A 15,912-nucleotide genomic window follows, 5' to 3' on the forward strand; every position below is an offset into this window, starting at 1 on the left:
CAGTGTGCACGTGGGTAGGAGTCAGGATCAGCAGGAAGGGCCGGACATGTCGGTCTTGGGACTCGGGCTTTCAGCCTCTGGCACTAGGGAGCCACAGAAGGCTGCAGAGCAAGGTTTGGGTTGTGATCAGGTGTGTCCTTAGAAAGATGACAGCCAGTGGAGGTGGATGTGGTTATGAGGGGGGCCGTGACCCCAGATGGATGGGGAGGAGGTACTTAGGGGAGGATCCGCGAGGTCAGGACGGGGCCACCAGTTAGCTTCGGGAGGTGACAGGGAGGGGGCCACCTGACTGAGTGGTTTGCTCATGTATCCATGGGCGGTTGTGGAGCACCTGGTGTGTGCCCAGCACCGGCAGGAGGAGAGAGGCGACAGGCACGTCTTTGGCAGGTGGTAGGGAGCACCCCGGGACAAGAGCAGAGTGAGAAGGCAGAGCAACAGAGTGGCAGTTGCCCCGTAGCCTCAGGTCTCCGGGCACAAGTGCTTGTGGCAGAAGGAACAGTGACAGCGAAGGGCCTGGGCCTCGGGAGAGGGTTTGCTGAGGCCAGGTTGCTGGGCCGGGGCTGGGACAGGTGGGGACGCAGGACAGGGGTGAACGGAGCAGGGCCTGGGGGCAGCCGGCAGCCGTGGGAGAGCCCTGTGCGATCCCGCCCTCACTTCTGTGGCCTCGGGCCAGTCATTTCAGCCCATTTTGCAGGTGGGGAAACTAAGGCACAGGGTGGTGAGGTAGCTTGCCCTTCACATCTACACGTGAAGCCAGGCCCAGACCCGGGCAGGCTCCCAAGCCTGGGCTCTCGAGGCCACCGGGTGAAACCTTTTGATAGTGAAGACGGCCCAGAGCTGGGCTGGTGCGGGACCTTCCGGACGGCCTCCGCCAGGCACCCCGCGCCCTGCTGCCTCGTGACGCACGGTGGCGTGGAACCCCGAGACCTGCCCCCGCCTCGGGCTTCTAGAAGATCCAGGGGTACACCCAGGAGGGGCGCTGTTGCTTGGGTCCCTGTGGCTCTGAATGCCAACTCCCTTCCCAGCCCAAAGGGAGGACGGCCCGTCCCCCAGGGCGCCGGGGACAACCCTCAACCCTGAACAGCACCCCACAGCCTCCACGGAGGGAAGCGCGACACGGGACCCCTCGGTCACACACATCCCTGAGAACGCCACGCCCTTGGCCCTGTTCTTGTGCACCCTCACGAAGGCTGCCTCAGAGAGCGGTGGGGGGTCGTTGCCCGTAACGCTCGGCCACGTCCCTCCTCAGCCACCGCCTGGCAGGTTCTGCGTGCCGTTGCCGCCCGGATGACCGTCTGCCCCTCCCTCTTGTCTCCGCAACAGGTCTATGAAATCCTGAAAAGAACGACGTGTACCAAGGCCAAGTACAGCATGGGTGAGGACATTGCTGGGGCCTGAGCCCAGCGCTCCCCTCCCCGGGCTAATCTTGCCTCCATCGTCTCCGTGGGGGGCAGGCTGCCGGTTTGGGGGTTTTGAGCGTGTTTTGGTTTCAGCTGGTTTACTAACCGTTTCAGACGGGAGGGCCACTCTGGGACCGCGGGGCCGTTTTACGGCCCGGTGCTCAGGATGCCTTCTCTCTGCTCGAGGCTTCCGTGGTGCCGTTCGGAGCCTCCCACTGGCCTCTGGACACGACAGGGGTGACCGAGGCCCTGTCCCCTGCCGTTGACCTTCACGGTCCAGCGGGAAGTAGGGTTCCGGCCGGGGGCGGAAGGCACCCCACCAGGGACCCACACGGCCCCACACCAAGCCTCGCCGGAAGGCGCGTGCTTGACACGCGCCCCAGGTTCCGAACCTGCCGCGGAACCAGCCCGGCTGGGCGCCTCGAGCCACAGATGCAGACGTTTCCCGCCGAGGTGTGCAGAGTTGAACCCCCGGCCCCACCCCAGAGCAGGCCCCTTGCTCGCAGCGGCAGGCTGAGGTCCCCAGAATGAGAGACTTCGGAGCCAAGGAACGTCCTTGCCTAGCGCTCCCCCTTCTCCTTAAGCTCTCCTTCGCCCCGCTGAGAGCTGTGTGCACAACGCCCTCCAGGGGTACAGGGTGGTGCTGGCTGGCACAGAGCCTGTGGCAGGACAGGGAACCCTCACACGCGTGGCTTCCCGCAGAGGGGAGAGTACCGCCGGAAGCAAGCGGAGAGCAGGAGTGTGGGGGGCTTGCTGGGGGACGGCCCGTCCCCCAGGGAGGGGGCTGGGAGGGAGAGCTGGACCGTCTGGAGTCAGAGGGAGGGGAGGCTGGACCCTCTGGGCTGTCGTGTCCTGCTGGGATGCCTGACGGCCAGTCACAGGGACTCCTTCTGGGCCTGGAGTCTCTAAGCCCGTGTCCTAAGTCCGTGGGAGCGGGGGCCCCTTCGCGGGTCAAGGAGGAGCCCAGGAGACCTGTCCCCGGAGGCCCAGCCCACCTCAGGGGGAACAGGAGCTTCCAGGGTGGCCCGGGTCACCAAAAACGGGAGAAGGTGTGGCTGCCGTCCCTGCATCGTGTCCCAGACCTCAGTCTGCCTGTCGGGTCCCTTCCAGCACAAACCCGCGTGGTTGCTTGAAAGGTCTGTAAGCGGTCCCGGGTCTGGGGGCTTCTCAGCTGGAGTTGATCTCTGTTCTGGGTCTTCCCCGGGGTGGACGTCTCTGAGTGTTCCTGTCGGTTCCCTGGCAAACCCAGTGGCAGAGCAGATAGGTGAAGGGTCCCTGCTGCACCCCGTTTCACCTCGGTCCCTTGTCTGAAAGCCCTGCCGACCTCCGAAGGCACACATTCACCTTGCAGCGAGTACTGATGGGTTCTGTTGCCCTCGGGGGATTTACCTTCTGGGGGACGAAATAGATAATAAATAATCAGAAAAGCCAGAACATCATCTTGCTGTGGTCGGAAGGGATGCCAGGAAGATTTAGGACCAATGACCAGAAAGGCCTTCCTGATGAGGGGACATCTGAGCAGAGATCTGAAGAAAATGAGGGGTCCAGACAGAGGGAGCAGTCTGTGCAAAGGCCCTGTGGCAACGCCACGTTGAGAGTGTTCTAGGAATAGTAAAGAGCCAATGAACCTGAATCAGACCCACGTCCACTTTTATTACAGATGAGTTCTCACGCAGGTGGGCGTGAGCTGTATGCTTCCGCCTCTCGCTGGCTTGGGTTTCCAAGCGTCCCTCAGGTACCCCGAGCATTCCAGATCACTGACCGAAGAGGCGGTCTCTTTTTAAGTGGATTTGAGGAAGACACTTCCCCACCGTTTTCCCGTGGAGTAGTACGGGATGGGCCGGCCAGGCCACTGGAAACCCTGACCCACTGACCCCCTACAAAGCCCCTTCGGCCAGGCAGAGGGTTCTGTGACCAGGAAAGGGCTCCTGGAGACTCGTGTGCCGCGCTGGCCCCCCAGGATGTGCGCGAGATCAGAGTTCCGGCTCCCCGTGCGTGGCCGGCTCTGCCTTTCCGTCCACGGCACCGTCTCCGGGGGCGGGGCGCCGAATGCACACCTCCGGGCCCTGGGAGGTGCAGGTCTGGCGACTCTCGTGACACGCCCAGCGCAGGGCCTGGGGCAGCCGTCGAGGCCCGGCCACCGCCCCACCGAGCGCTTTCTCCCCCAAATGCAGCTTTGGTCCTTTCAGGCGTTTTCACGTAACTAATAGCCCGATGTACAAACAGGGCAAGGAGAGGGAAGAAAGAAGGACTCTGCCCTTTTAAGTAAGAGGCGAAAATGTAGTAAATACGGTAAGTGCCTCCGCCCCCACGCGGGGCCCACAGGCCTCCCCTCCGGCTTTTCCCAATCAGCCTAAAATCTAATTGCAAATTGTATGTGTGTTTTCTGACACCATCAATTTTCCCGTCCGTATTTTTCTCGTGATTCAGCTTTTCTAACCACTTACAATCCACCTTTCTTGTCTGTAGACTGGCCCTCCAGCCGCTGTGGGTAGTTGGTGGATTGGCAGGTTCGGGGAACCTCCCTCCTCCCAGGTGGAACTTTCTCTCGGGGTGTCCTCTCTGTCTTCCTAATTCTGCCGATAGAGCATGTGTTTTACCGTCTCCTGGTCGAACCCGGGGAGGAAACGCCAGAAAGGCGGCCTGGCTCTGGGCCGCCAGGTGCACTTGGCTTTGAGAAAATTCTCGGCGACTGAGTCAGTCCTGGGACTGTTCTGTTTGCAAAGAGAGAGGCAGGAGACAGACCTGGTCCCTAATCCTCGCTCTGCCTTTGTCTTTAAGGTATCACCAGCCTGCTGGCCAATGGCGTTTACTCGGCCGCCTACCCCCTGCACGATGTAAGTAACCTTGAGGGAGTTTGCCCCTGCGTCATTGGCCGCCCCGAGTCCCCGCGGGCCACACCCCCGGGGAGCTCTAATTATCCTGCGGTCTTGGCTTCCTGCTTTGGCTCTCCTGTAAATGTCAGCCGCGCGCAGCCCTTCCCTGCTCCCCCGGTGGGGGCCTTGCTGTTGTGCCCAGAGCATCTCTTCTTGCAGAACGAGTCCACCGAGGCAGGGGCGTTTGTGGCCGACACCCTGTCCCAGTGGCCGGCTGCCCCTGCCTGGGTCTCCCCGGCCACCCCGCCCCCGCTCTGGCAGAATGACCCGGGCTCTGTGTGTGTCTGTTTCTGCAGAGCAAGTGGCCAGCTTCCTGAGCTGGATCTCCAAATCCCTCCGGTATCCCCCGACAAATATAGCCCATGGCCGCGGCCGTGCGTTGGCTTGGCTGGAGAGGGATGAGTCTCTTCTTGCTGTCTCTATGGAGACCGGGGCTAGGGTTCAGCAGGGTACTGGGAATGCACCGTGGGGCCCCAGCAGTGTGGGAACCCCGGACAGAGGGCCTCTGGAACTTTCCAAACGTGCGTGGCTACGAGGACTGGGGGCCACGAGGCGGGAGCCGGACGGGGAGGCGGGGCACCCAGAGTCTAGTCCTGGCCGCTGTCTTCCGCAGCCCTGGGCGGAGGCGGCCCCTGTCCTCTCGCTGAGCCTCAGTGTCCCCATCTGCAAGTGGGAGTGGTTCCCAGCGGTGTCAGAGGGAACACAGAAGCGAAGGGCTTCCAGTGAAACGCTGGATGGGAGAAACCCAGTCTCCGCGACAGCAAAGGGCCGCCCCTCCCCCCCGCCCTGCCTGACCGCTGCCTCCAAGAGACACACAGCTGCCAGCCTCGCGTCACTCCCTGTGGGGAGGTGGGGTCACCTGAGCCGCTTTGTGCCTTCGGGGGTGCTGTCCCTTCTGTCTGCAAGCTCCTCTTGGCAGCCGCCCTCCCCGGGACAGACCATCCACACAAAGCCTTCCTTTTCCCCCTCCTCCCGCCCCTGCCCCTGCCCCGTTGATGTCTCCCTGCTTCCCCCCATCCCCCTGGCTTCCAGTGCCCCCCGTCCCACAGACACCGCCGTCTGGCTGCTGGTCCTCGCCCACGGGTCTCAGGACAGGCGCAGCACTCGGCACGTAGGTGCTCAGCGAGCGCCGTGTTGATTTGGGTCGCGTGGGTCGGTTGCCTTGGCCAGCGACCTGTTGCGTGTTTCAAGGGCAGGGCTCAGACCTCCCGGGTCCTGGCCGGTGGTCCTGGCTGAAGGGGCCTCGATCACCGTCCGTCAGGCTCTCGTCAGTGGGTGCTCACCCGGCTGGCTCCCGGAATACGGCCCCGCCCCGCAGGCCTGCGCCAGTTCACAAACTGCTGGGCCCTTGATCTCACCCCTGCTGAGATGCCAGGGCCTGTTCTGGGCCATCCAGACCTGTTTGGAGTCAGCCCTCTAAGGCTTGAAAGGGAAAGGGGAGACATCAACATTTCTGAGCGCCCGTTGTATGCAGAGAGCTGTGTTTAGTAGGAGCTCTGTCTCCTTTAATCTGGTGCAGACGTGGAGACTCGGGCTTAAGGACGTGGTCCGGATCGCAACAGCTTCTGCGGGGGGAGCTGGGCCCAACGTTGAACCTCACACGGCAGTGGAGAGGCCGTCCGTGTGGGGCCCGCTCCCGCTTTACAGACGGGAAAACTGAGGCTGCGGTTGCCCAATGGCTTGTCCAGGGGCACACAGCCTCCAGCTCTACCCGCGGGGTTCTTTCCAGCCAGAGGGAGGACTCTGGGCGTCTTGAGGGACTACGGAATTTTACAGCGATGAATTTCCCCCACAATTGAAGGGCACCCACCCCCGTAGGTACCACAGCTGATGTTGGAACGTTTGGGGACATAAATCACTCTGAACTGGTCCAAACGTACCCCGCATGCTCGAGCAGGGGGCGGGACCGTGAAGCCACACACCCAGGCTCAGGTGCCCGGCTCTTGGCCGCACGCTGGGTGGTCCTTCTCCAACTCCGCCGCCGTCGTCCTGCGTCACGGCTTGCTGCCCTCAGTGCGTCGCCCGCGGCATCGCCACCCCCTTGCAGGGCCTCGTTTACTGTGCTCATTCGTTCATCCGGTCATTCATTCCACAAGAATACCCATCGGGCAAGGCGCTGGATGCCACGGCAACCAGAGAGCCACTGTGAGAACGGTGTGTGGAGTAGGGGTCTGCGCTGAGCGAGACCCTGAGGAGGGCTCCTGGAATTCGTGCATCAAATACAGGGACAGGACTAACATTTCAGGTGGCGGCTTGGCGGCCTCCCTCCTGGTTGGCACCTGTCACCCTCGAGGTCCCGAATAGATGAGATGCTGCTGGACTGTGTGGCTGTCTGGGCCATGAAGAGAAACACCCAGAAAGCCTCCGGGGTTGGGCGGGGGCGGGGGAGGGTGCCCTGAAGACCCAGGGGGAAACATTAATGACAGTGGTCTCAGGGCACCTCTGTTCAGAGAGCGTGAGGCCAAGTGCTCCCTGCCTGGAGGGGCGGGGGGGGGGGGTCATAGAAGGATCTGGTGAGTGCGGCAGGTACCCGGCAGACCTCCGGGGGCCTCAGAGCTTCTTCCCGGCCATCTTCAAGTCCGCTTGGCCAGGCCAGCCCCGCAGGGGGCCACGCTCCCTCCGCTGCTTCCCCTGAGTCCCTGGTTCCAGCTGCCGATATGCTGGGCAGGCTTCTGACTTTCAGGTCCTCCCTCCCTTGCACTGGATTTAAAGACTCGGAACGGGGTCCCAGCTTGGCAGTCTGTCCCGGAAAAGTCACCTTGCTTCTCTGAGCCTCAGCGTTACCACGTGTGAAATGCGAGTGTGGGGCTCACTGATCTGTCTTCGGTGACCGTATAGCTTCCTGTCCTCCCAGCGCCTGCAGGGCAAGGCACTGGGACTGTCCCGCCCGCGCCCCCCCCCCACCCCCCAACGGCCACGCAAAGCCCCTTTCTTGCATGCTGCTGGTTCCTCGCAAGTGGCCCTGGGTCCTTTCCGGGACGTGGCCTCTGTGACAGGGGGCGAGGGCAGGAGGGCTGCCCGGCGGAGGTGCTGGGCCAGGCCAGCCTTCCCTCTCCTGTGATGCGCCGTCTGGCCTTCGCGTTTGGATGCGGATTTGCGCCACTCGAAAGCTGCATCCGGTGGTGAGAGTTCTCCTTTCCCCCTTTTGAACAGGGAGACTACGAAGGTGAAAACGTGGAGTTCAACGACAGAAAAGTAAGTGGACGTGGAGCGGAGGCCGTGCTGCTCGGCCCTGGGGGCCCCGGGTGGGGCGGGGCTGCTCCGAGGCCCCCGCGGGAGCCCCCACGCTGGGGGGAAGGCGCTGAACCCTGCCCGCTGCCTTGCTCCCCTCTCGCTGATGCTGACAAGTGTCCGGGGCGCGTTGCGGGGGTTGCATAAAGGCAAGGGCGTGCCGTTCTGCCTGGACCTTGCCCGCGGGCCCCCAAACCTGTATCTCACCCGGGTGTTCAGTCTGCCACGCTCCCTGCGGACGCTGGGCCTGATCCTGCACGGCTCCTGGGTGAGGAAGTTTGGGCCCCGCTGTGGCCAGGCCCCCTCTGCACACCGGCGAGTCTGGTGGACGCGTTCAGCCGGTGTTTCTCAAGTTTATTCGGCCTAGAAGCCTTTCTCATGGAAAAGTTACTGTTCCTGGGGTTACACGTCGGGAGACACCGAGTGTTCTTTTTATTCTTCAGTGTTCTCCCTGCTGCTCCCAGCCCAGGCTCCCTGCTTCCCCACACCCCCCCCCGCCCCCGCCCCCCCCACCGTGGCCCTTTCTCTTCCATCCCCCACGCTCCGGAAGGTTCTTCCCAGACGTCCAGCACCCAAACCCATGCCTGGCGTCCAGCCTCCTCCCCGTGTCCACCGCAGCCCCTCCCGGTTCCCAACCAAATGCAAACTTCGTTCACCTCGGGGAACAGTCCTCGCCGGACCTGTGTTTGTCCCCCACGAGCAGATCCTTCCGGAGGCAGTGGGTGGAGATACTTCCCTGAGAATCTCACAATGGTGGCCTTGTCCCAAGTCTCGGGCTGGGAACCTCTGTGTGAGGAATGTTCTCCATTCCTGCCTCCCTCCAGCCCCCCGTACATGTTTTTAAACCTTTGGTACTGGATACAACTTGCCCGCCCGGGAATCCAGCTGAAGATACTATCTGATTTAGCTCAAAAATTACATATTTGGTTATTTTTAGTGGGACATCTGGCATTTGTCTGTGACCCTGTGACTTGCAGAACTCCCCCATTCGATCCCGTTGGAGAAGCACCGTCCCCTCCCCAGGCCTGCCTGGGCCAGCTCTGGGCTCAGAATTCACCCCCTTCATCTTTTTGTGCCCCTGGGCCGCTGGTCTGATGCCCTTTCTCCACCTAGGGAAGCTTCCTCCTTGGGCCCCGGGGACCCCCTTCAGGCCTAATTCAGTCCTCCTGTGGCTTCTCCCCACTGCCTCCCTGTGCACCAGCCATGCTGGCCACCTCGCTAATCTGAGACTCCGCAGCCTGTGGCCACCTGGCACCGAAAGTGTCTCATTCAGTTACCTACTCGAGAGCTACTTGGCATCACTGGGCACCAGGCCCAGCAAATATGATTCCAGGTTTGTTCAGATCTACCTGTTCCTTCTGCTTAGAATGCTGTCCACCCTCCACTCCCCTCGCCCCCACTGAATTTAGTGTCCCAGCAGTGAGTACCAGGCCCGGCCCATGGGGGTAGTCTGGGAGTATTGGATGGACGGATGATGGGTGGATGGGGGGGGGGGCGGTGAGTGGGTAGAGGGATGGAGGGATTGAGGGATGGGATGGATGATGGATGGATGATGGGTAGTTGGATGGATGATGGATGGGATGGAGAGATGGATGGATGATGGATGGGTGGATGATGGGTAGTTGGATGGATGATGGGTAGTTGGATGGATGATGGATGGATGGATGATGGGTAGTTGGATGGATGATGGATGGGATGGATGATGGGTAGTTGGATGGATGATGGATGGGATGGAGGGATGGGTGGATGGATGGAGGGATGGATGGATGATGGATGGATGGATGATGGGTAGTTGGATGGATGATGGATGGGATGGAGGGATGGGTGGATGGATGGAGGGATGGATGGATGATGGATGGATGGATGATGGGTAGTTGGATGGATGATGGGTAGTTGGATGGATGATGGATGGGATGGAGGGATGGGTGGATGGATGGAGGGATGGATGGATGATGGGTAGTTGGATGGATGATGGGTAGTTGGATGGATGATGGATGGGATGGAGGGAGGGATGGATGGATGATGGGTAGTTGGATGGATGATGGGTAGTTGGATGGATGATGGATGAGATGGAGGGATGGATGGATGATGGATGGGATGGAGGGATGGGTGGATGGATGGAGGGATGGATGGATGATGGATGATGGATGGATGGATGATGGGTAGTTGGATGGATGATGGATGGGATGGAGGGATAGGTGGATGGATGGAGGGATGGATGGATGATGGATGGATGGATGATGGGTAGTTGGATGGATGATGGGTAGTTGGATGGATGATGGATGGGATGGAGGGATGGGTGGATGGATGGAGAGATGGATGGATGATGGATGGATGGATGATGGGTAGTTGGTTGGATGATGGATGGGATGGGGGGATGGATGGATGATGGGTAGTTGGATGGATGATGGATGGGATGGAGGGATGGATGGGTGATGGATGGGATGGAGGGATGGGTGGATGGATGGAGGGATGGATGGATGGATGATGGATGGATGGATGATGGATGGGATGGAGGGATAGGTGGATGGATGGATGGATGATGGGTGGGATGGATGGAGAGATGGGTGGGTAGTTGGATGGATAGATGGATGATGAGTGGGGATGCTTGGGTGGGTGGACAGGTGGAAGGGATGGAGGGTGGGAGGAATGTCCCAGATAAGTGTTTGGGTCCTAACTCAGAGCTTTGGAGAACTTCTCCTTCTCCCACGTGGCTTCATTTTAAGCAACCTGGTTCTGAGTATGTTGCCTTTCCAGTGACAAAGTCTGTGGTTCCCCCATTATTGGTCCCATCAGTGTCAACAGCCCCAAGTGCCTGACCCAAGATACCTCACAGGATGGAAAGGGGGCTGCAATCTAGCTAAGGCCATTTTTCTGTGCTGAGCTGGAGGAGCAGGGGCACAGTAGGGATGTTTGAGCAGGAGGCAGGCTAGACCCAAGGCTGAGCACGGCTGTAACTGTCAGCTTGATCCTCAGGGCCCTTGGGAGCGAGCGTTCCTTCATCCGGGGACACGGGGCAGGGCAGTTGCTCCAGATGTCAACTGAGTTGTCTCCATCCCTGTGCTGGACTGAGAGCCACAGGACCCTGACCTATTATTCCCTCTTTCCTTCCCTCCCTTCTTCCTTCCTTCCCCAGTTACTTACTAGGACCCTGTTATCTGCCCCAGGCCCTGTTAGAGGCTCTGGGGATAACATGAACCAGACAAACCTGGCCTTCCTGGGCCTTCGTGCTAGAGGGAGACAGCAAGGGACAAATTAAGGACAGCGTTAGTGCCCTAACGGGCCTGCCCAGCCACATGGGCCCAGGAGGGAGGTCTGAGCAGGAGAGATGCCAGTGGGTTGAGCCGGGCTCCTTCTGAGGCCCGGGCTCTGGGAGGCTCTTAGGTCACTGTGACTGGGCCCACCAGCCCCCAGCCGGCGGACCCCAGGGCCCTGACACCTCCCACCCTGCTCGCAAGGCTGAGGTGCACCCTTGGAGCTCTGCCAACCGTGACAGGGAAATCTCGAGTTCGATTTCTCTACGCTGACAGCTGCAGGGTGATTGATAATTCTTTTCTTGGCAGGAAGAGAGTCACGTGGAGGTAAAGTGGTCACGTAGGAAGCCACCGTGTGCCACACGCACCAGTGAAGGGTGGCCGGCCTGCTGCAGGCCGGTGTCACTGGGCCGGCCAGGGAGCACGGGGACCGGTGTGACGTGGCCGGCCATGCCTTTGAGAGGGCCTTCCGTCCCCCGGCAAAATCCTCGTCCCTCTCTTTCCCTCCCTCCTCCCTCTGGCCCCATCTCTGGTGCGCCCCCCAGCCTGCGTGTGGCCCGCGGCGGCAGCTTGATCTCGGCTCGGGGAGGAAGCCACCCGGGTCACTGGTGGCCGCGTCGCTTCTCCGGAGGTGCCCCGCACCCTCGTCAAAGTTGGCGCTTTGCAGGGTGAAACTGGGGGGCCTTCGCGTTCTTTTCTGCACACCTGGGCCTGCTGAGACACGGAAGGCCCCAGCTCTCTGGCCTAAGCCCGTGGGGATCCCCCCAGACCAGGGAGGAAGGAGAGCCTGTCATGCACTCAGAGGGGAGTGTCTGTCCTGGACAGGGCTCAGAGGGGAGGGGGCCCCACCTGGCGCTCGGGACTCAGACTCAGTGCCCAGGACGCCCACCAGGGGCCAGCAGAGCCCGCATCTCGGCACAGGAGTGGGGCTTCTAGCTCCTGGGGGGACCCCGTGCACCCCAGTTCCGTAGGGGGCTGCAGAGGCCGCCCACCAGCCGGCCCGGCCCCTAGTCCTCCAGAACGTGGACCCGGCTGAACACAGTGCGTAGCACTTAGAGGAAGCCTTAAAATCTGAAGAGAGGTCCTCTTACAAAGATCAGAGCAGGCAAAACCCAGGATTCTGACAGCGAGGTTTGCTTGTACTTCCCTGAGGATGCATTTTGCTTCTCTGATATTTGCCTCCCCGCTCTGAAGAGAGAACTTATGTTCTCCCCTGAGTCCTGTTCCTCAGAGCTGCAAAGGATCCCGAGGACATGGAGAGTTGGAGGGTCATTTCTAGGGACCCCTGACTCCCTGGTCCGTGGAAACAGGACCCCTCCCCGCGAACCGTTTGCACACGGTTGGTTTTCAGAGACTTACTTGAAGATGTCTCGTGCCCGTAAAGGTCACGTCTGTCAGCTCCGGCCTGTGGGGCAGTGGGGGCAGGCGTATCCGTCAGGGCTGGCCACCGACAGCAGAACCCCAGACGTTCATGGCCTCCCGGTTCTGGAGGCTGGAGGTCCCAAGATCCTGGGGTCATCAGGGCCGAGTTCAGGGGAGGGCCCTCTTACTGGCTCGCGGCCGGCTGCTGTCTCACAATGTTCTCCACGCGGACGTGGTGAAAGAAAGTTCTTGTGTCTCTCTCTCTTTTTTTTTTAAGTTTATTCATTTTGAGAGAGACAGAGAAAGTGCGAGTGGGGGAGGGGCAGGGAGCAAGGGAGACCGAAAACCCCAAGCACTGTCGGCACAGAGCCCCATGCGGGGCTCGAACACGAAACCGCGAGATCGTGACCTGAGCCGAAACCAAGAGTCGGACGCTTCACCGACTGAGCCACCCAGGTGCCCCTCTCCTGTCTCTTTTTAGAAGGACACCGGTCCCTTCAGATCAGACCCCCACCCGCACAGTGTCGTTTAACCGGAATCACTTCGCAAAATCCCCATCTCCAAATACAGGCACAGTGGGGTTAAGGCTTCGACATGACGAATTGGGGCAGGGAGGGCGGGGGGACACACATGCGGGCCATAGGACAGCGTGTTTGTGGTGGGGACATGGCCTGGTGTGCATCCCAGGGACCAGCACACAATGTGAGTCTGGGAAACCCACCCCCCAAAATGTTAAAACTTAAGTGTTGAGAGATGGGGGAAGGTCACAGGGCAAGCCGTGTTGCACAGAAGGGAGCAGGGGGCCCCTGGGGCCGTGCTCACACCTGCCTCCCCCCTCCTTCCCGCCTGGTGCCAGCCGAGCCAGGCGGCCCCACGCAGAGGGTCCTGGCCGTGTGACTTCGGCTTTGCGTTAAGGTTGGAAAAGCATCGATTACCCACAGGAGTGGGGTTTCTCTTTTAAAACCAGCAGTCCTAACCTGTGTCTTTCCTAGGACGCTCTCTACGTGTTCATACACGGCCTTCCATCTACCAAGCTCATTACCATCCCTGCCCAAAGCCCGGGGGGCAACGGGGTGTGTGCTGATTTTCACGAAGCCATGTTAATCAGACAGCCCATCTCGGGAGACGAACGTCGAGCTCTCTTTGCGTCCCGTGAGGTTTTTAAAAATCTTGCCACCGGTAATTCTCTCCTCCCAGAGCCTGGTGGTTTCTGTCCTTTATGAAGAATGACATGGTGTCTGACTGGGACAACCAAGAACCCTGAAGGGAAAAGCCTCACAGGATTGGGCTGTTTTGGATCAATTCCGGATCAAATCATGTAGAGTCAGGGTTCCACAGGGATTCTAGAAGCTTCTCTCCCGTCCTCACCCGCACTTAAAGAAGTAGCCCGTTCTTGCTGAGGAGCACCCCCCGCCAAGCTGGGGGTCCCCGGGGGGCTCAGTCAGTTAAGCGTCTGACTTCGGCTCAGGTCATGATCTCACGGTTTGTGAGTTCGAGCCCCGCGTGGGGCTCTGTGCTGACAGCTCAGAGCCCGGAGCCCGCTTCGGATTCTGTGTCTTCCCCTCTCTCTTCCCCTCCCCTGCTCACACTCTGTGTCTCTCTGTCGCTCAATAACAAATAAATGTTAAAAAAAAAAAAAAAGAAATTAAAAAGGAGGCCCCTACCGGCCTCCCCTGCCAGCTCAGCTCCCACGGCGGTGGGTTCTTTGAGGCCCTCGTGGGAGCCGAAGGGTTTGTGTGGGTCTCCCCTGCCAGAACGGGAGCCCCGGGGCTCAGGGCTGCGTCCGCCGTGCTCCCCTCCGAAAGCCCAGTGCCCAGCACCGTACCCGGCATGTGGCCGGCTCTCGAGGGGTTTTGCTGCACGAATGGACAGTGCACCGTAAGCCGAGACTGGGAAGCAAAGCTACGTTTCCACTGGTCCTCACTCACTGCTTGCTCTCCCCCAGCTCCTGTACCAAGAGTGGGCGAGTTACGGGGTTTTCTACAAGTACCAGCCCATCGACCTGGTCAGGTGAGAGGGGGTCGCCGGGTGCGAGCAGGCCCGGCTGCTCGGAAGGAGGCGGTGGGAGGCGAGTCCCTGGTGGGCAGCCCGTCGGATGAGCGTCCCTGTGCGTTTTCACCACACTGACTGTTCCACACCCGGGAGCCTGTCTGAACTTGAGCTTGGGTAGGGGGCCCGAGGTCCCCCACGGGCCCACAGATTCTTTTCCGTCCTGTTCACCCCCTCCTCCCCAACCCGCGGCCCGGGCCCCACCCCGCCGAGTGGTGAGGCTTCTTGAGTCTGTGGGTCGGGAGGAAGATGAGAGCCGTCCTCTCTCCCGGGGCGGGAAGGGGAGTGGAGTAGGCGACGGATGTCCTGTGGGGACTTGCAGACGGGAGTGCAGCCCGTCAAAACTCACGTGAGCCCCTCCAGGCGCCAGAGACCCTTAATACGTCCTCTTGGCGTCTTGCGCTCACGCCGCCCGGGACCTGGGACAGCCCCCCGGGTAGCCCCCCGCCCCCCCGCCAGCAGCACCCCACCTTCCCAGGGCCCCCACCCACCCTCCGAGTCCTGCTCGGGAGAAGCCGGGGCCCCGGTCGGAGCCGCTCCTTTGCGGGGCGGGCAGGGGTGTGGGGCGAGCGCAAGCCGGTCTCTGTTTGCCCTGCGGCGCAGGAAGTACTTTGGGGAGAAGATCGGCCTGTACTTTGCCTGGCTGGGCGTGTACACCCAGATGCTCATCCCCGCGTCCGTGGTGGGGATCATCGTCTTCCTGTACGGATGTGCCACCGTCGACGAGAACATCCCCAGGTAGGCGGGCGCCACACCCCTCGTCCTGGCACTCGGCCCCCCGGGAAGCCGCGGCCGCGGGTTCGAGCGCTGAGCGCGGGCGTCCTTTCCGAGCACAGACGCCCTGGGAGGCGCTCTCCCGTCCGGAGGAAGACGTCCCTGAGCGTCCGACTCCTTCTCGTCCTTGGGAGGGTTTTTCCCCCGCTTTGAGCTTTCAGTCCCTATGTGATGAGAACATCCGCTGCCTCCCGGTGAGCTCCGGGAAGGGGACAAACCACCGTGCCTGGGCTCAGCCCCCGGGTCCCTCTCTTCTTGGTTCCAGCTGCCCTTGTCCCCGGGGCTCTGGGACGTGGCACAGGGGCAGACCCAGATCTTTGAGCTCAGAGCTGACGTTCCCGCTGCCGTCCCCCAACGGGCACGTCAGGCATGGGGAGCTCGTGGAAGAAGGCCGGGGTCCCCGAGGCGGCCTGGCCTCGTGCCGGGGTGTGTCTCTCCCCACATGGCAGCCAGAACATGAGTCAAGTGGCGGGAGCCTGGAGGCCGCTTCTCAGTGCGCAAGGAGTCTCTCTCGTCCTTTCCGACTGTTTCCTCGGCTCGCTAACACGGAGCCGGAGGGAACTGTGTTGCATGCGCGGGACGAGCCCCTGCCTCCGTCAGCGACCCTGCCGGGGTCGCCCGCTGGCCCCCCCTTCCACGAGCTTGCAGTCCCTCGGGGAAAGTCCTAGAACATCACTTGCTTCGGCTGTATTTCTTACGACTCAGCCCCGTGTCTCCAAAGCAGGGCTGTGGCTTGGAAAATTCATCTGTAGTTCCCGTCACTGAAGACCCAATGAGTCTCTACCTGGCCAAGAAAGTGGCTCATTACGACTCAGCAGTGCAGAAAGGCCATATCCGGCAAATTTTTGTATAAATGGTGCTTTGATGCATGAGTAACACCTAAAGTATTCCACCCACCCGGAATCAAAACGGTAAAGGAATCTGGCTTATGTCCCCTCCAGGGTTATTTTGGGCACAGACAGGCCA

General features: G+C 61.0%; 1 protein-coding gene across 12 annotated transcripts in view; it reads left to right on the forward strand.

Annotated features, from left to right (window-relative positions):
- ANO1 (anoctamin 1) overlaps nucleotides 1-15,912 on the forward strand; it is an 81,966-nt gene that overhangs the window by 23,221 nt on the left and 42,833 nt on the right. For 8 of the 12 annotated variants that reach the window (XR_006208497.1, XM_042958992.1, XM_042958982.1 and 5 more), the window contains exons 6-11: nucleotides 1,324-1,375; nucleotides 3,627-3,692; nucleotides 4,182-4,237; nucleotides 7,430-7,471; nucleotides 14,069-14,133; nucleotides 14,776-14,910. Coding sequence is in view for 11 of the 12 variants with exons in the window: in XM_042958992.1 (XP_042814926.1) it covers nucleotides 1,324-1,375; nucleotides 3,627-3,692; nucleotides 4,182-4,237; nucleotides 7,430-7,471; nucleotides 14,069-14,133; nucleotides 14,776-14,910 (416 nt within the window). In the remaining variant the exon portion in view is untranslated. The remainder of the gene's footprint in view (nucleotides 1-1,323; nucleotides 1,376-3,626; nucleotides 3,693-4,181; nucleotides 4,238-7,429; nucleotides 7,472-14,068; nucleotides 14,134-14,775; nucleotides 14,911-15,912) is intronic. The other 4 variants (XM_042958984.1, XM_042958988.1, XM_042958985.1 and 1 more) reach the window with 1 other exon arrangement.

The sequence above is a fragment of the Panthera tigris genome, chromosome D1, assembly GCF_018350195.1.
Source record: "Panthera tigris isolate Pti1 chromosome D1, P.tigris_Pti1_mat1.1, whole genome shotgun sequence".
In the NCBI taxonomy this organism is placed as follows: Eukaryota; Metazoa; Chordata; class Mammalia; order Carnivora; family Felidae; genus Panthera; species Panthera tigris.